Source organism: Carya illinoinensis, chromosome 3 (assembly GCF_018687715.1).
Source record: "Carya illinoinensis cultivar Pawnee chromosome 3, C.illinoinensisPawnee_v1, whole genome shotgun sequence".
Classification (NCBI taxonomy): Eukaryota; Viridiplantae; Streptophyta; class Magnoliopsida; order Fagales; family Juglandaceae; genus Carya; species Carya illinoinensis.
The window spans coordinates 7,274,117-7,295,880 of record NC_056754.1 but is presented as its reverse complement, the minus strand read 5'-3'; the positions used below and the strand labels follow the sequence as shown (position 1 = coordinate 7,295,880).

The following is a 21,764-nucleotide window of genomic DNA, read 5'->3' as shown; positions in this document are numbered from 1 at the left end:
GCTGTCTCGATATGTGTGTGGAGAGAGAGAGAGAGAGAGAGAGGCAATGGCTTCTTATATTATTCTTTTGGGGACTAATCGTACCTTCACAAAACTTAAATCACAAGCACTGAATCATTAGTAGGTTAATCTTCGAATCATGACCTAACTTACTGATTTATGACATGCCGCTTACCCCCATAATCGAACTTCTAAAAAAAAAACAAAAAATTAAAGTTTCTTACTTCTTTGGGGTAATTCCCCCAAAAAGCAATCAAAACTCTGTTTTCTGCCTTTGTTAGATAACGGCTTTAAGAAGAAATACTTGAAAATGGGTGGTTAACAACCAGTGCTCATCTTTTACACAATTTTTTTATTTTTTAACTGTGATTATCAGTAGGACAGATAGTGACGTGATACACAGCATGTAACGTTACTAATGAGTAGATCAGACATCCCATCCAACTTGTTTTCTGTTATTATTAATGTTGTTAATTGTACTACTCGTGTCCTGCCCCAACTATTATCATCATAAATGTCACGTCTGACTCGTTTGGTTTCTAATTCTCTTGTCTTTTTGGTGAGCAAGAATTCGTAGGCTACGACTTTATGTACTAAATTGTATTTTATTTCTGCATATGAAACTTTAAATACAGTTGACTTGCTTCACTTGATTCCCAGTAACAGATTTCACACAGAATAAAAGCATTGAAATAATACTGCATGCAGTTTGTTCTTCAGCTATATATATATGTCCGGAAATCTCATAGGATCCTATACTGCAGACGTCCTCGACATACTTCTGTTATCGTACATCGGGTGTCAGTCTGCTGAGATCACCAGCTATAAAATTAAGGCTCCGTGTCTCCAAAAAAAAAAACAAAAAAAGAAGTTAATTAAAACTCAAGTCTTTGATTAGTAATAGAAACCTGGGATTATGCCTTTGATTAAAGCCAAGACCAGGAGATTGGAAGGAACTCATTATGCCATGAAAAATATATGGATGAGAGGGAGGTTTAATCAGAAAGTTTGGTGCAAGAAAGCATGCAAATTTCTAGGCATGCTGGTGATGTAGCAACAGAAAATAAACACTGAAGACAGTTACCAACCTCCAACCCTCCAAGTTTCCCACCCTTTATATAGTCTCCTCAGTGCAGTAACGATTCAAAGCATCAGAGAGCTTAACATGGAGAAGACACACACCAAGTACTCCGCACTAAAGGTTGCCATGTTTCTTCTTCCTTTATAATTTGTTTCTCTTTTCTATTAATGCTATAAGTACTACACTGCTTCGATCCTTAATTAATACATTTTTTTTTTTTTTCTCATTTTGCTGGAAAGTTTGTGAAGGCCAGTACACAATCTGCAGTCTCGTGGAGCTCTAGTTCCACTAGAAGCATGGTGAGATACACATGTTCCAACTCAAGTACTACAGGTTTACAAACGTATCATTGCCAAATTACACATGAATTGATCATTTAGTACTGGAGTTGAGAAGTACTTAATTATATTCAAATCTTATAATCATGCGATCGAGCAGATTTATCTCATATATATTGAATTTTTAGTAATTTATCCAATTTTATACAATTTGTGCGTAGAAAAAGTGTGGAGTACCGGTGATCTATCTACCTCGTCCTCAAAAGTCGTACGTACCTGTAAACAGCTTCACATGATTACTTTAAGGAGATGTGGGGAACTAGAAAAGGATCGAGTACCGGAAGTCGAATAATTATTTTTACTTTTTTCAATGAAGTTCCCTTTTTCCATTTTCGTTTTCTGTATCATTGAGAACAGTAATTTAATTGGGATGCACGGGAAATTCATAATGCATATGATCCATAGCTTCTTTCTAACGTACTGATCACCATCATGACAACTCAGTATGCTTCAGGTTCTGGTTTCTACAAGTGTACCAGTACGTATAGACTGGTAATATAAACCCACGTAGAGCATCTTCTTCTCCGATCCAGTGATTAATTAGTGCACTCGCTGATCATATTAGTCTGGTTTAATTAAAATGGCAGGGAACGCCTAGCTCATAAGCAGAAACTTCTCTGAAACACGTACAAATCAGACTGAAATGTGGACTGTCATTTATCCCTTACATGCATATTCGCTATCACTCAGAAGAGGAGGGGTGGGGGGGGGGGGGGGGGGGGGGGGGGGGGGGGGGGTGGAAGAGTGAACTTCTTTATTAGATAATAGAATCATGCATGCCTTAAGGTTTTGAGCCTTGGAATTTATATATAGGAAGATAAAATAGTTGTTGCTTATCATGCATTTTGAACTATATATAATTTCAATTACCAGGACATGATAGGTTAATGTGATCAGATGATCAATGAGAAAGGCTAAGTACTACTACTTAAAAAGTGGCTGTCAATTGGTAGAAGAAGAAACGGACATTACAAGAGCAGGGGAAAAAGGAGTAGAAGAAAAACGTACGGTGTTTTAGCTGGAAAAAAAAATACTTAATTTTACTTTATATATATATATATATATATATGGATAATTGAGCCACAAAGGTCGACAAAACCTCTAGGTCCCCTCCCCCCTCCCCCTTTATTTCCATCTTTCACATTAATTGCTTCACGTATCATATGGTCATTCTTTATTTATTATGTGTTCGGCTTGGAGGCCCTAGCTATGTGCATGACTGCAACTAACGTAGGGAAACTGATGATATGCTTAACAGACAAAAGACGAACTCAAAGACCGGCTCTTCGACAAATCCAAGGTAAATGTATCCAACTCCAGTTATCTCCTCTCTCTCTCTCTCTCTCTCTCTCTCTCTCTCTCTCTCTCTCTCTAAACTGTACTGAGACTTTGAGACTCGATCCATATCATGTACATATCCATCTCTAGGCCTCTCAAAAGCCTTATCCAAAAGAGAACACCAAGCCACAAGAAATCAAACTTCATACCCAAGAAAGAGCCGTCAAACGCGCAATGTTCAACTACGAGGTGAGCGATGAATGAGCTAGCTTTTTTTGTGTCTAAATTCGCTTATTTTGATCATTTCAACAAACTGAAGCCCACTTTTTCCAAAGTTACTCTTTAAGGCTATAAGCGAGTTGATATATATACATGCAGGTAGCAAACAAGTTGTATATCATAGAGCAACAGAAAAGACGGGCTGAGAAGTTGCAGAAGGTACAAATATCTTGAAAACGTTAATAAATATGTAATGTAGTTGATCAAGAGAATGCAGACTGATCCAAGAGATGCTGATCATTATGATGCATGCAGATGATAGAAGAGGAAGAGATTCGTTTGCTAAGAAAGGAGATGATTCCAAGAGCTCAATTGATGCCTTTTTTCGACAGACCCTTCTTCCCACAAAGGTACGTACGTACGTAAACTAAACTGATCGAAGAAAAAATTAATTAGAGTAGTGAAATATACTCATGTGTCCCTCCCTAATAAAATGTTCGATCTTAGAGAAAAGCTGGAGTGATCTGTGATTTAATGAATCCCTATTGGATCAGGGAATTCCTGATAAATTTATAGCAGCTGTTTTATTTTATAGATCAAACCGGCCCTTGACAGTTCCAAGAGAGCCAGGTTTCCGCATGATGAGCAGCAACTCATGCGGAAGTCGCATGTTTTGCAGTGGAATGTACGATTTCCGAGGGAGTCAAGGTCTGAAGCCCATCAAATAATAAAACCGTACGCGGCTACAAAAATTAAGAAGTTTGTCAAAAGTACAGTACTACTCCTGATGCATATGGTGGCAATTCGTGCATGCCTGCGCTGCTGTACACGTACGTACGTAGACGTACCTGATAGCGAACTTCGCATGCGCTGTAATTGTAAAATGGTAGATCGATCTATCATCCGTAGAGATCAGTTATTAGTAGTACTCATGATGAAATTGATTTTCCTAGCTAGTTCATGTTTTTCTCTTTTGGGTTTCTATTCTCTTCTTTTTTGGGTGTTGTTGCTAGGGAATCGAATCGTTGGAGACTGGCTGTTTCCCAAGCTAGAACAAGTAAAATAAAGTGAATTGCTTGTATTCTCTTCTGTTATCTCTCTCTCTCTCCCCCCATTATAAGCCTCATGATCAGCTGTAATTTGTTTGCTTGCTTGCTTCTTTCGTTAGACTTCGAATTGATTACGATCAGTCACTAGTCGTACTCATGGGATCCCATGCATGCAGTACTTATAGAATCATCAGACTATAATAATATCCTTTTTTAAGGGAAAAAAAATAAAATTAACCTGCAAGAATTTTAAATTAAGATGCAGTTTGGATATTAAGATAAGATGAGATAATTTTACATGACAATTAAAAGATGAATAAAAGATTATTATAATAATTTTTTAATATTATTATTATTTTAAAATTTGAAAAAATTAAATTATTTATTATATTTTATATAAAAATTTGAGAAAATGATAATTATGAAAGAAACACTACTTATATCTAAACGGAGCCTAAATGTAATCTCTAAACACTAGCTAGACGTGAGTTGAAACAACTTATAATACTATTGAGGTGGTTGGCGAACATTTCTTCCACTTTTGCTATTATAAGAAAAATAATTATTTATGATAAGTTATTTATAATAAAAATAAATTCAGTTTGAATTATTTTTTAATAAATAATATGTGGCGGCAAATATAATATTTTTTTAACTCTAAAGGATAACTCAGTTAGTCAGACATTAAATTTATTTTCTAATAATTATAAGTTTGAGTCTCTTCAATACCACTAGAGGTCTATTGGCCTGAACCTGACCGTTAATTTCAATATCCTATGAGATTAATCATTCAATACCACTAGAGGTCTATTAGTCTGAGCCTGACCGTTAATTTCAATATCCTATGAGATTAATCATTCAATACCATTAGAGGTCTATTGGCCTAAGCCTGACCGTTAATTTCAATATCCTATGAGATTAACCAATATGCATGCAAGTTGGCCCGGATACCTATAAATATAAAAAATATATATTTTCTTGTAACGAATTAGGCGGCTGACTTGTTGGCAACACAAATTCCCTTTAAATTTGAAGGGAGTTTTGACAATTTAGATTTGTTTTTTTTTAATCTCTATACAAAAATATGTATAAGATAAAACTTCAAAAATATGTATAAGATAAAACTTTCCAAAATTTTAATACACTAAAAATCCATCCCCAAACAATAAATCTTAATAATAAAATATAAAAAATGAACATGCGTCTTATCTAAGTTGTGGTCGTTCGATGGTGGTCAAAAGTCACCTCGAAGATCAAGATCGTTGGGCTGCCCGGCCACAACCATGGCCTCCCGCAACGATGGCTACTAAAGGTCGTTGCTGTTAAGTTTCTCCTTTTACTTTCTTAATTAATAGACAAACAAGCTTTTAAAATTGTGAAATGTTGGGTATAATATTATGGGTAATGCTATTATACCCCTTAATTTGTTTACTTGGTGTGCCCTCAGTGTAAATTGTAATTTTTTTAAAAAATTATTTCAAACAATTTTTAAACATATTTTAATATATATATATATATATTTTTAAATATAAATATACTAATAGTTACTTTTTTAATTACTAAGAAAAAAATAAATAAAAAAATACTAGTATTAGTCTAATATTATATGTATTGAATGAGAGTTTCATCTTATCAATATTTTTTTAAATTTAAATTTTAAAATTTTTAATAACTGAGACATCAACATGTATGATTATGTAAATATAAGTAATATTTTTGTTATTATTTATTACTTGTACTCATTTTTTAAAATTATACATCTAAACAAATTCTTCTAAAAAGAATTTTACTATCATTTATAAATAATGTAAAGTATTTATAAATCTATCAACATCAAAACATGATTTTTCTTCAAATCTCTTAAGAAATAAGAGTAGGATGGAGGGAGAATGGACAAAAAAAAAAAAAAAAAGCTTGAGAAATAAATAATAATTAACATTTTATGAATAAAGTGATAGAAAAAGAAAAGAAATTAAGAAACTCCTGACGCGGCCTATTTGGTCTGGTCATTCGATTGCGAACCGGAGAGCCTTTGACCAAAATACACTGCATCTTCCCTACCAAAAGCAAGCCCGAGGCCAACCGAACCTAAAGAGCAAGCCGACGCTGTTAGGGTTTATTACACGCCCCAATCCTTCGGCGTCATCTTATATGCTATGGCATTAGCCTCCATCCACTTAGTTCTTCCAATTGGTGCGTAGTCCATCTGATTTTAGTCCCAATTCCTCTGCCTCTTTCAGCATATTTATCTTTGAATATGCTGCTCGTGTTTGCTTTCTTCTTTCGTGCTTTATGTAAGTGTTCTGTTTTTTGAGGAATCGTAGTTCAATTGTTGGATTAGGGCTTTCCGATCTTTGCGTGTTTTATTTTTAGGGTTTTTAATTTCATACCTTGTTCTTGCTTTTGTTCCGTTTTCCCCCATTTCTTAGCTCATTTGCTTCGAATCCTTCGATACGTTTGTTTAGCAAAGCGTATGTTTCTTTCGACCGATTTGTATGGACTTTATGTGTGTTCTCGCGGATTCTAGATACCCAGAAAAATTGGAACTTATTGAAGAGTAATCTTCTGAGTAGTTACTTTCTAAGCAACCAAGCTGAGAAAAAGGTTTCCAGGGTTTGCATTCTCTGAGGAAGCAATTCAAAGGTCGATTCTTTTTTCTTCTGGTGCATAATAACAAAGGAAATGAGTTCTCCATCAAGACTTTGTCATTTTCAATCGCATCAGCTAATATTGTAATGCTGATGTGGTAATTGGGTTTTTATTTAAATGCTTGCATAAAAAGCAACTTAAACTATGCCATAAACTGTTGTGATTAGAGAGAACAAATTCAGACATTGCTCTAATGAAGATGAAGCTAAAAATTCGAACTTTAGGTATAGTGGAATGGAGTTTTCTTTTTTGTAATGGTTTTTTTTTTTTTTTTTTCAACGGTTTTCTTTGTAGATTTCATTATCGGGTCATTGTATATGTACTCATGCAGATTTCCCCAATAGCCGTTACCTTTATTTATTTATTTTTTGTTTCAGGATTGGGATTGTGACACTTCCAATTACCCTGATTACTGAAAATTATAAACTGTTTCAGTTCCGCAAGTGTAGGTGGATATATATTTCATTATCCATAATGGAAATACAGACCTCTGGCAAGCCAATTGATTCTTTACTAGAAAAGGTCCTCTGTATGAACATTCTTTCTTCTGATTACTTCAAAGAGCTTTACCGATTAAAGACATACCATGAGGTGGTCGACGAAATTTACAATCAAGTTGATCACGTGGAGCCATGGATGACTGGAAATTGTCGTGGTCCTTCGACAGCGATCTGTCTTCTTTACAAGTTTTTCACTATGAAACTCACTGTCAAACAAATGCATGGGCTCTTAAAGCATCCGGATTCTCCTTATATTAGAGCAGTAAGTAAAGCCTTTGCTTATTTTAATATATGCTTGGACCGTGATTAAATGTGGGGAAAACTATTTAGCTAAGAAATGTGTTTTCCTGACATCTTAATGTAGAATGTATAGATCTACGATTGTTTTTTTTTTCCTGTGTTTACAATGTGTGATAGCGACACAAGATAGCTCATCTGGTATAATTTTTTCTGAGAGTTTAAATGATGTGTGTGGGGTTATATTTCCTATGAAATTTAATGTTATTTTCTTTCTCGTTTTGGTGTTAGTGACGGATGTCTTGTTAATGGTATACATAGTTTTTGCTATATGATTATTGAAATCTCAATTAGGATAGAACGGTCTTGTGAGTTGTGAGCATGGTAAGACTTGCTTATATATATAAGTATGGGGACATCCGATATCCCCAAGAGGGTGATTTAACTCATACAGGACCATCCTTTTCGATACCTGCTAGTTAGGTACCTCTCGTGTATACATCCTATGTACTTGGGCTATGCCTCCTTTTCTTATGAATAAGAATTCTTGACTAACTATCCAAAAAAGAGAGATACGTATGGGGACAGATATATAGTTCCTTCACAGTGCCCAATGCATCTCTCTCTCTCTCTCTCTCTCTCTCTCTCTCTCTCTCTTTTTCCAAAAGTAGTATAGTGGAATACCTCAGTTGCAATATCACTGTTCAGAAGGGAGTTTGATATATGTTAAAACATTTTCGATATTATGCCCATACTGTAGGTGAGTCTTTTGAATGCATCCTGCATGCTTAATGTCTCTCAGTTATATCTAAAGGCACACGCCAGCTATACATAGAGGCATCCCTACACACTGCTTATGCATCACACACTTTAGATTAATTTCCTGTGCTTATAGCAATGACAAGTGGTAGATACTTGTTAAGAAAACTTCTTAATTCCTTATGGCAACAACCAGACCCTAGTTAAACCTCCAACAAGATCCTAAACTTCACAATTATGTTAAAACTATGATAGAAACTGGAAAAAAGCACCACCATATTTAATTTCCTTGCTAGTGTTTATGCACAATCTTTGCATACTAGAATGGGCCCAAGTTTGAACCTGTGTCCCTGACTCTTTGCAACCCCACATCATATTCTCTTTATACCCTTGTAAAGGCCCCTAAATCCTCATAATGCCTCCATAGCTTTAGCCCACCTGATCTCAATCACACTGAGCTATACAACACGACCAAGAACTTAAAATTTAAAGTAAAAAAAAAAAAAAATTAAAAAAAAAAAATCCAAAAACGAAGAATGATGCATACTTCCTAAAAGAGTAATCTGTTCATACGATTATTCTTGATAGCAGATTTAATGAAAGTCCAGACATTCCACCTTGCATCATAGCTAATTGCATGGTATGATAGTCATCATATTCATATGTTAACATTGGGCTGCAGGTTCATCTTAGCTTTGAGCTTGTCATTCTCTTATATGTCTTGGACTGATATGCAAGTTGTTGGCTGCAGATTGGGTTCCTCTACTTGAGATATGCGGCAGATCCAAAGACTTTGTGGAATTGGTTCGAGCCATATGTTAAAGATGAGGAGGTATTGAAAACTGTATCACTTTATTGGCATACATTATTTCAGGATTTTATTAGAATCTGAAGAATTGACTTAACTTTATAAATTATCAAGCATATACATATTAATGTCGTAATCCTGATTAAGTATAGTAAGGTGGTGAGTGGGATCCCATATTGTTCGGGAGGGAGAAGTTCTTGCCCGATGTGGCTTGGAATTTGCTTGGGTCATTACAGTTAATTTATGCAGAAAATTTGTTTAACTTATTAAGGAAATAAATCAAAAGATACAATCATGTAAAGAAATATTAGGCGTCTAGGAGCAATGCAAAGAGAGAGATAATTCATTTAAGGAAGAAAATATTGGGGGTACAAATCTTGTCCCATTTGATCAAATGGAAATTTTTCTCATCCCCCAAGCCTTCCCACAAGAAAGTGTGAAAGACCTTTTCTATTCTATTAGCCACAATGGCAGGTATCAGGAATAAAGATAGAAAATGCGTAGGGAGATTTGATAACATACTCTTAATTTAAAGTGATCCTTCTCCCTTTAGACAGATACATTATTTTCCAACCAGCCAATCAATTTCTCAATCTTTTCAAAAACACAATCTCATATTACCTTAGATTTATGAGGGCCCCCAATGGAAGACCAAGGTACTTCATAGGCAAAGACGACACCTTACAACCCAAGATTTCAGCCAAGTCTCCAGTATGATTTACCAAGCCAACCGGAACCAATTCAAATTTAGACAAATTCACCTCAAGGCCTTAAACAACTTCAAAGCAAAGCAAAAGAGTTCTCAACGAACGAATCTGATTAGGGTCCGACTCACAAAGATTTAGTCTCTGTTTGCATGCTGGGATTGTCTGTGAATAGTAATATTTTGTGGGTCTCATTGAGATGTGTTTGAATGTAAATAGGTTGAGTAGGTGTTTAAATGTATGAAATAGGTTGAGATGGGTTTTAAATTTTTTATGGGAATTTGAAAAAGTAGTGGGTCCCATAAATGATTGGTTTGAGATGGTTCCGGTTAGTTTGTGTTCCAAGCATAGCCTTAAAGTATCTTCAGCAAGGAGAAGTTGAGATACATTGATGCTCCCAAATGAAGAGCAGCCCATTGAAAAACCAGACAAAAAAGACCCATCCACCGCTGCCTCCAACATTCTGCTCATCACATCCATAACTAAAACGAAGCGAAAGGGAGATAGAGGATCTCCTTTTCTCAAACCACGGGAACTGTTGAAAAAACCCTCAGAAGTACCATTAACCAGCACCGAGAATCTAGCAGTAGTGATGCTATGCTTCATCCAATTGCACCACCTCTCCCCAAAACCAAATCTATCGAGAATATAAACCAGAAAGTCCCAATTAACATGATCAAAGGATTTCTCCCTATCTAGTTTGTAGAGAATACTTGAAACACCGGATCTGATTCTACCATCCAAACAGTCATTTGCAATGAGTACCGAATCAAGAATTTGTCTCTTCTTAACAAATGCACTTTCTAGCTTCAAAATGATCTTTTTCATAACAGTGCTTATACAATTGGCAAGAACCTAGGAGATGATCTTATACACTCCACTCACAAGACCGATGAGGCGAAAATCTTTCACCTCTGCGAACTCGGTCTTCTTCGGAATAAGAGCTATGAAGGTTGTGCATTAAGACTTTTCTCAAATCTCATATATGAGTGAAATTCAACAAAAACCTTCATAACATCCTCCTTAGTAACGTCCCAACAAACCTTAAAAAAGCCTTTGAAAATCCATCTGGTCCCGACACTTTATTGTTGTCCATTCCTCTTAACACATTATGCACCTCTTCATCTTCAAAAATTCTCTCCATGCAATCAGCACTCGACTGGTCAATTGTGTCAAAAGCCAGCCCATCAACCTTAGGTCTCCAAGGGTATTGCTCCGTAAGAAGTTTATAAAAAAACTGTATAATATACTCCATAATTTCTGATCTGTCCAAAAGAACATTTCCTTCCAAATGCAGCACCTCTATGGCATTACATCTTCTATGAGAATTAGCCACTGAAAAAATCTGGTGCACTTGTCCCCTTTCCTTCAAACAAAGGGCCCGAGACTTTTGTCTCCAAGAAATCTCTTCCATGAGAGCAAGTTTTCCAAATCAACCGCAACAGCAATCTTCCTTGCTTTCTCCTCATCTGAAAGAACCCCAGCAGCCAGTCTCCTTTTCATCAAAGCAAGAAAGCTCCTCAAAAAGAATCTTCCTCTGATCATCAATCTTCTCAAATTCATCATCATTCCACATTTTCAATTCGTTCTTCAGAGCTTTAACCTTTCCAGCCAACACAAATATTCTGACTTCTAAAAAAAAAATTGTGAAAAGAAGGTAACTTGAAATGTGAGTGATTTAACTAGAAAGATTTTGATAATTTTACAGTTTTATTACTAGAAATCTCAAAAAATGAGACTTTCATATTTGAGATGGACTGTCTGTTCATAGATCAGAGCATATAGCCTGATTAATTGACATCCTTGTGTCTACGAAACTTGTTGTAGTACTTATCAAACAAAATAAAACTTGCTATAGTTGGTCTTCAATTCTGAAGTCTTAACCTCAATGTATAAAACTTCAAAGATGTTCTGGCTAATGTGCTGGACTAGTTTGAGTTTGTGTAAAAATGAATTGTTATCTTAATTCTGTGAGTGTTAGTTTATCTTTCCAGCTTACAAATTTTGTTTTCTTACTCTCACTCTTATCTATTTATGCTGTAGTAATGCAAATAACTGTTAAAACCACTCACTCAAATTCAACTGAGTTATTTAATTTCTTAATGTTTTCTTTGATCTTCATTTCTAAAAGATGATTTGTTCTTCAGGAATTCTCTCCTGGATCTAATGGACGAATGACCACAATGGGTGTGTATGTGCGTGATTTGCTTCTTGGACAGGTGAGGTGTGCTTACTATTTCAAGTGTCATGGTGCCTGCTACAAGAACCCAAGTCACTTTTGAACTTTTATTCTTTATTTTATTGGATATTAATCAATAGCCCTTCACGGTTATATTTGTATTGCGATTGTTTAACTGCCAAATGTCTCATTTTTTAGCTATGTTCTGCTGGTCAAAGTTCCAACTTTATAGATGAGTTAACATGTTGCATTTTTCAACTTAATTTATTTATTCATCTTACTTTAATATTTTCCAGGCCAGTGTGAACTAACATTCCGTGCTCTTGCAGTACTACTTTGATACCCTTTTTCCCCGCATCCCCGTTCCTGTAATGCGCCAGATAGTAGCTAATCTCGAGAAGTTGAAGCTTCCCACCAAACATTGTGGTGTAACAGGGGATTCCACCCGACATGGTTCTGATGACACTGCCCGCCGGCCACCCTCTGTGAAAGCTGCACTTTCTGTGTCTTTTGGTCAGCGTGCTCCTCATCGTGCTTCTACCAGGGACTCATCACCTGTTCGTCGTACCCTACCACCAGCCCCTCATGATAGAGCCAGCAGTGATGATCTGCGAAGATCACCCCGGGCCCGTCGCAGCCAGAGCCGTGAATATTCTGATAGAGAATATTCAGACAGGGATAGGGTTCGGGATCGGGATCGAGATAGAGATAGAGATGGGGACAGGGATCGAGATCGGTATCGGGATCGAGAAAGAGAAAGGGACCGAGATCAAGAAAAGGATAGGGACCAAGATCGGCACCGAGAGAGATACAGGAACCGGGACCGAGACTGGGATAGAGACAGGGACAGAGTCAGGGAGAGGGAGAGGGAGAGAGAGCAGAGTCATGATTATGACAGGCAGTCCAAATATGCAGAGAGAGAAAGTAGAAGGGACCATGAGAGGAGCAGCCACGACACTAGTAGGCATTATCGTAGTAGGAGCAGAAGTAGAAGCAGGAGCAGAAGTCGGAGCTTGCAAGCTGGCCTTGCACATGGTGATCGTCATTCAAGTCCACAAAGAGATGGGAGCAAGGAGAAGACATCTGCATCTAGCAATCTAGCAAAACTTAAGGATCTCTATGGTGATTTAGGTGAACAGAAAGGAGATGCTAATATGGAAAGGGCTGCTAGGAGGGATAATGGTGGTGAAGAAGTAATTAGACTTGGTGGTTCAACTTGGAAATAGCGCAAGTGGTTCTCATGCAATTCCTTTATATCAGATGGGTTATTGAAGTCTTTAATTAAAAGCAGGTTAGCTCCTTGTTTGAATGAAGAAAGTGCAACACCTTCATGACTTGGTCCCTTCACTGTATCTCACTCTTCTCGCTCAATATGTGAAGGGATGTAGATTGGTGGATGGTATCCACACCAGCTCATGTATTGCATTTTTGCTGTTGCGGGGCTTCCTGTTTATTATACGTTATTCAGTTTTTCTTCTGCTGCTGTTGCATTCTCTTTAATGCTTCATAATTGGATAATTTTGGAGACGCCTGTGGAACATGTAATAGCATATTGAACTGATAAAATGTGAAAGAATAACTACTTTGGGTGTAATACTATGTTTTAATTTGGTTTTCCTAAAAAAACTTGGATTAATGTTTACATGCTTTAGTGTGAAGCATGCGGCAGGGGTGGTTGGGAAAAAGCCTAAGAACCGACCGAAGTATTTTGCAGGAGAACAAAAGCCATGTTAATTCTGTCTCCTCTGTTGAGCCGAATCCGGAACGGATGAATGGTGGTTTATATGCAGGCCTTGTGAATTCCTTCAAGGTCCAAGGAGATGCTTTTAGGAAAAGTCAGAAGCATTAAACTGTCGAACTTAACCAAACAAGCAGATCTCTAATTGTGTGTATATATATATATTTACTTTTTGCTATTTATGTAGCTTTAATATGCTTCTGAAAGCTATAAGATAAACTTCCCAAGGAAATACTATTTATTTGTCAGGAGATCGTGACAAAATAGTTAAAGAGAGTCCATCATTCCCATTGGGAACCGGCGGTTTAAGTTTTAACCCAGTTTGCAGATTATAAAATTTCAATACGCAGGCACTAGGCAGAATGCAATCAGCGTAGTGTTTTGGATTAAAAGGGGGCAAAAAGAAACCACTCAGGCTGTAGGTTTTAACGTATGCTTTCTTGTTTAGTAATGGACGCTAGGAACAATGGCACCACACATATCAGGCTTTAATTTTCTAAAAAAATAAAAAATAAAAAATAAATAGCCTTTATAAAGCGAGTGTTCCCTACATGTAAGAATAATAAGGAAAATTAAAAACGAGTTTGCTGTTGAAAGTATCAACGGAGACACCGCTATAATACTGTATTGACATAAATTAGTGTAAACCTTGCTCCTGCTACGAATCTACGATGCAAATAAAAAGCACAAGAAATCATGAATTCCAACTTTGGATCTAGGGCAACTTAAAAAAGAAGAATGTTTTACAAGGTGTCGGCTTCCAGTAAGCACTATAAGACTATATAAGCTTCCAAGAAATCCTACAGTCCGACAATATCCTCTCTACTAATAATACTACCACATGGATGGATCATGTGTCGTGAAATCAATCCTTGAAGGAAGGAGAGGTAAAGTGAACGCAAGTCTCCATTCCATTGCCTCAATCTTCTCCTATATTATCACAAACATATTATGATATTAACCATCTTTTCTTAATTTCGAAAGAATGAACATACTAAAGGAAAAGGCAGGACCACCTGTCGTGCTTGAGTCACAGCAAGTGCCTTGCTATTCACACTTGATGGAGTGGTATATGTGCCGGACAAAAAACAAGGCAGCACGGAATCCGACAGTCCCAAGCATGAGAAAAAAGCCATAGCAAATGCAAGCCATGTAGCCGAAAAAGAATGAGGTTTGCATGAAACCTGACATATCTGATCGTGCATAGTAGTAATACAGGCAGTATCCATAGATGAACACGCCAGTTGATCCACCACAAAGGAAAGACCTGATTGCATAAAAAATATTTAGAAGTCAAATTTAATTCTACCTGGAAAACCTCCGTAAATTGGATTTTGTTAAATGCTCCCTCAGTTCCATTTGGATGCAAAATTATTTCAGGTAATTTTTTTTTTTTTTTTATAAGTAAAAACACAAAACAGGTAATTTTTTTTTTTTTTTTATTGGCACCAAGTGTCCAGGAACAGCGTTCTGACTAATCCCGATGGTGCATTCGGCAAAGAATTTCCTGCAAGTGCACCTCAAGTAGATAAAGGGGAAAATCCCCCAATCCGGTGGCCCCTAGAGATTGTTTGCACACAAAAGGATTTGAACCTTAGACTTGGAGGGGGGAGCATACCTCCCAAATCCAAGACCTTTACCACTTGAGCCAACTCCTAGGGGTTAAAATTATTTTAGGGTAAATTACAAGCACATCTTCCTAAAGATTCCAGATTGCTTCCTTGCACATTGCTTCCTACATATGCGCTGGACCACTCAAATCATATTCATACACAAGCTATTACATTTCCCGATGCCATGAAAGCAATGCTTATTGAAACTATATAAACAGACAGTTATTGGACAGCAGCTATGCTACTAGCTGGAAGAGAGCAATTGAACTAGAAGACTGGTCAAGCCATACAGGCTTTCATCCAAACATGGCATAAAAGCAATGCCAAATTTTAGTTTTAAGCTATAAGCCAACACCAAGAATATATAACTAGAAACTCTTGAGGAAACCCCCAAAAAAATGCAATAATGAAAATACTTATGCAATAAGTAACTTTAGTTTAAAAAAATGAGCATTACAATCTGAAAAATTAAGAAGAATTGATGCAAGCAACAAAACACAGAGAATCAAAAGAGCCCAATGGATGCAAAAAGAAAATACCATAAATCTGAGAACAAAAATATACCTCCACCACCACTCATGGTCTTCAGCAGCAAGTTGAAAATATGTCAACGCCACGGTGATAAAGGCAGTGACAATCAAGAGAATGATGAAAACTATAAACAGAATGCTGTAAATGGTGTAAATCCGATGACCCCATACACTAGCAAATATGTAGTAGAGTTCAATATAGATAGCACTGAAAGGCAAAAACCCTGCCATAGCCATTTGAGGAACGGTTTTACGATACCAAGGCAATGAAGGGATCTCCCTGGGAAATTTTGCAGTGCGACATGGAGCTTGAAACTCAGCCTTGCTATTCTTCCCAGCAATCCCACCCAATACTAGCAAAGGAGATGTTACAAGAGTCCATATAAGAAAAATCACCACAATTGTTCCAAATGGCAATGCTGCAGTGGAACTGTATGCAATTGCAACAGTATTAAGAAAGCAGAATGTGATAAACAGCGGCCCACAGAACAGGCTTCCGGTCAATAGCAAATTTCTCACCTGTCATGTCACAACCATAACTGTTAAGTGTAGCATTTTTCCACCAGAGACTTCTAGTTTCCACACTAATTCATTTTCAGCCAGAAACCATCAAACCAGGGGAAGTTTTTGCAACAGCACCATCTAGATAATGCTTCACTCAATAAAATAATAACCATACACGATCAAAAGTGAAATTATGTACATAAGATTGAAGACTGCCAATTTTCAGATGTTGTAGATCAAGAAAAACAAGGAATTCAATTCCGTCCAAGTTGGGGAATAGTGTTAATTAGTTAAATGAAATAGAAAAATAGGAAGGTCTCTAAATTCTGAGTTCTCTGCACTACCCAAAGGCACTTTTTACATGCACCCAACTGCACTCAAAGGTCTACGTTACTGAAACACATTCATTATTTAGACCAACATTTTGAAAAATAGAGAGAACTTCCAGAGACAAGAACGGAGAGGGCAAAGTTTGTCAGCATCAGGGAACTCGATTATAGTTAAAATGGATTTTAACATGAACTTGAGGCACACAACATACATATAAAAGGAGCAATTTTCAGCTATTTCTCCAGCACACAATGGTCCAAAAAACAGAATAGAGAAAACTTCTTACAATAAACAATAAAGGCTCATTATTATCCCAGGAAATCCGATGGCTTTTGTTTATCATTTTTTATATTTTCAATGAACTGCTTTCAATAAAAAAGAAAGGCCTACTTATCAAAAAATAAAAAAGAAAGGCCTATTATTAACCTGGGTAATCTGATGGATTTTGTTTAGCATTTTGCATAGTTTTCAATGACCAAATCCAACATCGAATGAAGCAAATCAAGAATCACAACCATCATTGATAAAACTTTCCAAGCGAGGATATTTCATGAATCAGCAGAAACGATTATCCTGTCCATTGCAGAGGTTTCTCCACCTTTTTCTTGAGAGTCTAGTACAAGATGATGGATTTTCACATAAAATATGAATGGTCAATCAAATTCATTGAACAGAAAAAAAAAACAGCCATGAGATAATTAATCCCCTTCTCCCACCTTTCATTCTTTTAAAAAAGATACTTCCAATCGAACTTTAAAAACCATCAAAAGTTCAAATCATGCATTTTGTTTGAAAGGAGGAATTTAATTACAGACAAAACCTTACAAGCAACTTGTGTCTGAGATAAATATGGTGAAACTCAGTAGAATCACTATTCAAGACATGTCATTATAGATTACTTCCAAGAATATGAATCTCAAAATGGAACATCCATTAAATAATCTATAGTAGGGGAAAGAAAAAAAAAATAGCCCATGAGCACATACCCAGTTTTTCCCTTCCAGCTGGCCATAGAAAGAGGTTGCAGTATAGCCAGCAATCCCAGACGTAAGTGCATATATGACAACAAGTGCCGTGAACAGAGCTCCGCGGTTATAAGGATAAAATACACCAACTAGTGCAAGCATAAAAATGAAAATTGTCCTGAAAACATGTGCACACGGAAAATGATTCCAGATTTTTTAGCAATAGAAAGTAAAAAACCTAAGTGCACTAAATCTATAACAAGAGAACTTCAAAAACGTACTTACAGAGTAAATAACTGGGTGCCAGAACCAAGCGCCGCTGCAAACAATGACTTGTAGTTTGGATACCTGAATACATCACCATGAATGTACTTCCAACCAGTCTCCTCTTGGTCATCGGCTGCCTCGTCATCATGAGCATACCTTTTAACAATTGAAGTGTGGACGTGTAAACATTAAACAAAATTGTATGACCTTTGTATGTGAACATAATCTATTAACAAACATAAATTCTTACTTAACAAAATCATTCTTAAGGACTCGCATAAGAATCGTGGCAAGGAATCCCGTTAAGAGCAGAACAGTCACACATGAGTTTATTATTGAAAACCAATGGATTTCCAAGTGATGAGGCAATGAAGAAGTTTGCGAATACTTCTCCATCCTCTTCTCGAATGGAGTATCTGTTTCCTTCCATTTGACTGAGTAAGTGAGTTCCAGGTCAACTTCTTTGTCCTCTGTCAGGTCCACAAGGGCGTCTGGATCACTTTTTACACCAATCTCGATAACTCGATCCTTATTGTAAAGGATATCAAACTGAAGATGCTTAGTGAGGTAATACTTGTACTCGCTGGGGTCATTGCCTTCCTTCTCAACTTTTCCCAAGAAACCCCATATGGGCAAGTCGTCATAGTACATTTGGAAGTAGTAGTCCTTTGAAACTGCATTTCGAAAGAGAGAAACTTCTTCCCAGGTCAGCTTCTTTTGGCAAACAATCTCAGATTCTTTGTCTTTTTGGAATTCAAGTTTGTAAGGGGCAACAACTAATCGATCCCCATTCAGCACTTCTCCAAGAGCTTCTTTCTTTTCTTGCATATGAGCTGCGGCAGAGACCCATATTAAATAAAGTAAGTAAAAAACTAAAACTTCCACATTGGGATTAGAGAATTTACATGAGGAGAAACATGAATGCGCACAAACCTGGTGAACAGAATGGGAGATCATAATAACGGTATGTCTCACTGTGCAAACAACATCAGCCAAAATGAGTGAGAGGCTAACACAAAATTTTAAACCAACTACACAATATTCTTGAAATTATCTATTAAAGTAATACAAGCATTACAAAGTATTCAGCTTCACTTGATGAACCCAAACCTTGAGTCACCCAACCAAAGAACAGGCAAAGAAAGAGTATTGAAACCTATACATTTAAACATCGTTAGATCAACCTCTTACATTACTTATTGCTATCACAATTAAAAATTAATTTATTTTTTACGCCATAGAATCAGCCGATTTTCTTCCAAAATGTGAAGGATACAGCGTCTCTGTTAGTCCTATTCATGAAAAAATAAATTAATCTCTCAACCAAGCTTCGACGGTAGTTTCCCTATTTTAGGTTCTCTCATGGAACTGGAAACTTAAGAGCATGAGTAGAGCATTAAAGTTTTCTTTTCCCTTCATTTCCTAGCAACCAAGCACAGTAAATGTAACTCAAATTGGCATGCATTTGTAACTAAAATCCAGTGTTTACTCCAAGGTTGAGTGGGTTGTTGGCAAATGCATGCCAAGTCTCGTATTAAAAAGCAATCACAAGAAAAAAAAACTATTTATCTCGTAACTGCGCAGGAATATGAACAATTTTTTTTTATTGATATAAGATAAGTAGGTCCAAACTCACACGCCTAGACTTATTATGTTAAGGTGATGTCATAACATACCATACGAAAACCTAACTTGAAGAGTTGAGAAATGTTACATCAGGACCTTAATTGGAGACTCTCCAGGAGTTTATTTCCCCAACAAGTGATGTCAAAACCGATGTAGAATGAAGGAAGATAGAATATGGCGATCATCGAATGCATCTCAAGACAAACATACAAATCCCGCACAAAAAAAGATCCAAGAAAGGCCCATAATGACCTATCACGAGATGGTTTAAAAGAGCGGTCGATGCGGTTATAGACACAACACAACTGATGGAAAGATTGTTGGAATATGTACTTCTATGCATGTCGGGAGATAAAATATAGCCAAAAGAATAGAGAGCAACTTTGATGATATATCACAATTAGGTCAAACCCCCTAGGATTAAGTTTTGTGACCCAACATGCTCTATAAAGCTTCGATTGCACAGAAGTAAAGTACTGACATTAAAATTCACAATTGGGAATTGAGTTCGATCCAGTAAACCCCCACATCTAGTTCAAAACCTTGACCGACAGACCGAGTAAAAAGCGAGAATTTCAATTTCCGCATAACGAAATCCCGAAAAGAGATTCCGATTCCATGTCTGCTCTTGTGCAATGGAATTCGAAATCGAATCCAACTCAGAGCGAACAAACGAAACAAGAGAAGAAATTGATTGAACATACCTGGGATTGTGGAAAGGTCCCACCTTGTTGGCATACAGAGGGACGTCCTCACCTGCTTTGTAACGATGATCGGATGCATCCGATCTGACGAGGGTTAGGCTGCAGAGAATCACCATGGCCGCAACCAAACACGCCATAATCTTCTCCATTGAGTGCCGAGAGGAAGAGGGTGATAGAGAGAATGACCGAGTCTGCGAGGTGCAGAATCGGAGTATAAATTGATAACGTGGGACTGGGACAGGTAGAGAAGTTGGACTTCCCACGCGCCCTTTTTGTGCAGTGCAAATTACGCTTCTTTACCGGTGGATGGATACGTAACATCAAAGGAAAATGACCCTTTTTTTCTTCCTGCCCGGAAAATGATCGACCCCCTGCATCTCCCTTCCTTCGGTTTTTTTTAGTATTTTCGAAACGGTGTAGGATTATCACAAAACTTTATATTATTCAAATTTTTAATTTTTAATAATTATAGCATTATAGCATTACTTTATAAAAAAAAATATTATACTTTTATATGTATATAAAAAAAAATTATTTTATTCAGATAATATTTTTTATTATACTTATTAGATGAAATATTTTAATTAATTATTATTTAATATATAAATTCTTTAAAATATTAATAATTAAAAACGTTATTTTTTTATTTAGATCTAATTATTCAATTTTTTTTAAAAAAATTATACACGATATTCATTCGATACGTATAAGAGTTTTGTTATATACAAGCGAACTTGTGTATCAATCTGCGTATCAATACTGTTGGCTTCATATTCAAAATTTAAATTAATATTATTTTTAATAAAATCTATTTTCTAACTAATCACATTAAATAAATATACGTATTAGTATACAGAATCTTTTATAACTAAATTTTTCTTAAATATAATTATTATTTCTGTTAAAATATATAACTTCAATAAATAAAAGAGAAAAAGTTAGTAGTGCAAAGTACAATACCCCAGTTGCATTAAACGAAAAAATTCAATGTTTCAGGAGAAGCGGGGGAGTGAATGTGGAGGCAGTTTGACAAAGGTGAAGTATTATAGGAAATACTTTCATTACAAATTTCTAAAATGATATAATTTAATGTAATAATTTAAATTATTTTTATTATAAAATAAATTTAACGAATTTATAAAATTATATTAATTTATAAATTTATTTTTATAAAATTTAATACTTTTCAAACGTATAAATAGTTCTAAACAAAACATATGTCAGACAATTCTTCTAGGGACAACTGTCTCTAAAACCCCGTCGTGGCCTCAGTTGACGTGGCTTACAGCCACGTCAATTGACATTATTTAAAAAAAATATATAAAAATTTCGAGTTTTATTTTATCTAATCAAGAGAAAGAAGGTAAGAGTAACATTCTAAGCTTCTCAAATCAGATCTGACTTCAAGTTCTAACACGATCTTGAATCTTTTTTTTCTCTTAAACTCGGTTATAATTTATTATGTCAATCCGATTTTTGAGAAAATGAACAAAAAACCCCAACTTAATTTTTTAATAATTTGTAAGATCCTGCGGAGATTAGGTCGATGTTGAATTTGTTGGTGATTATAGGATTTTGAATAAAATTTTAATTTATGGTCGTTGTTGAGTCGAATTGGTTTGGGGAAAATAATTGTGAGGGTATTCAGGAAGGGAAAATCTACTTAGCATTTGGTCTACTGTTCTG

At 36.1% G+C, this 21,764-nt stretch overlaps 3 protein-coding genes across 5 annotated transcripts; 2 read left to right on the top strand and 1 right to left on the bottom strand.

Annotated features, from left to right (window-relative positions):
- The first annotated feature begins 1,115 nt into the window (after positions 1-1,115).
- On the top strand, positions 1,116-4,001 carry LOC122305550 (protein TPX2-like). Its single transcript, XM_043118146.1, has 7 exons — positions 1,116-1,201; positions 1,321-1,380; positions 2,678-2,719; positions 2,848-2,946; positions 3,076-3,135; positions 3,232-3,326; positions 3,512-4,001. The coding sequence occupies exons 1-7, from the start codon at positions 1,166-1,168 to the stop codon at positions 3,642-3,644; spliced, it is 525 nt and encodes a 174-aa protein (XP_042974080.1). The 5' UTR covers positions 1,116-1,165; the 3' UTR covers positions 3,645-4,001.
- A 1,943-nt stretch (positions 4,002-5,944) lies between these two features.
- Positions 5,945-13,395, top strand: LOC122302962 (pre-mRNA splicing factor SR-like 1). Of its 3 annotated transcripts, none has more exons than XM_043114454.1 (5): positions 5,945-6,158; positions 7,050-7,376; positions 8,862-8,942; positions 11,770-11,841; positions 12,131-13,395. In XM_043114454.1, the coding sequence occupies exons 2-5, from the start codon at positions 7,089-7,091 to the stop codon at positions 13,025-13,027; spliced, it is 1,338 nt and encodes a 445-aa protein (XP_042970388.1). In that variant the 5' UTR covers positions 5,945-6,158; positions 7,050-7,088; the 3' UTR covers positions 13,028-13,395. The 3 variants fall into 3 exon arrangements, with proteins under 3 accessions (XP_042970388.1, XP_042970387.1, XP_042970386.1); XM_043114453.1 differs by having other exon boundaries at positions 6,992-7,376; XM_043114452.1 differs by lacking the exon at positions 5,945-6,158 and adding an exon at positions 6,237-6,259 and having other exon boundaries at positions 6,992-7,376.
- A 656-nt stretch (positions 13,396-14,051) lies between these two features.
- On the bottom strand, positions 14,052-20,389 carry LOC122302961 (transmembrane 9 superfamily member 2-like). The gene is made up of 8 exons (XM_043114451.1): positions 20,079-20,389; positions 18,682-18,722; positions 17,999-18,581; positions 17,767-17,904; positions 17,503-17,659; positions 15,717-16,201; positions 14,556-14,806; positions 14,052-14,469 (listed from the first exon to the last, which is right to left on the bottom strand). The coding sequence occupies exons 1-7, from the start codon at positions 20,225-20,227 to the stop codon at positions 14,587-14,589; spliced, it is 1,773 nt and encodes a 590-aa protein (XP_042970385.1). The 5' UTR covers positions 20,228-20,389; the 3' UTR covers positions 14,052-14,469; positions 14,556-14,586.
- Between the last annotated feature and the right edge of the window lie 1,375 nt (positions 20,390-21,764).

Bases quoted from the DNA above. Each gene is read 5' to 3' on its own strand.
- LOC122302961 (XM_043114451.1), bottom strand. From the start codon at position 20,227: ATGGAGAAGATTATGGCGTGTTTGGTTGCGGCCATGGTGATTCTCTGC. The intron at 18,723-20,078 runs GTATGTTCAATC...TTGTTTGCACAG, and splicing joins GGACCTTTCCACAATCCCAG to TGAGACATACCGTTATTATG. The intron at 17,905-17,998 runs GTAAGAATTTAT...AATTGTTAAAAG, and splicing joins CTTAAGAATGATTTTGTTAA to GTATGCTCATGATGACGAGG.
- LOC122302962 (XM_043114452.1), top strand. The intron at 8,943-11,769 runs GTATTGAAAACT...TTTGTTCTTCAG, and splicing joins CATATGTTAAAGATGAGGAG to GAATTCTCTCCTGGATCTAA. The intron at 11,842-12,130 runs GTGAGGTGTGCT...GTGCTCTTGCAG, and splicing joins GTGATTTGCTTCTTGGACAG to TACTACTTTGATACCCTTTT.
- LOC122305550 (XM_043118146.1), top strand. From the start codon at position 1,166: ATGGAGAAGACACACACCAAGTACTCCGCACTAAAG. The intron at 3,136-3,231 runs GTACAAATATCT...TGATGCATGCAG, and splicing joins GGGCTGAGAAGTTGCAGAAG to ATGATAGAAGAGGAAGAGAT. The intron at 3,327-3,511 runs GTACGTACGTAC...TTTATTTTATAG, and splicing joins AGACCCTTCTTCCCACAAAG to ATCAAACCGGCCCTTGACAG.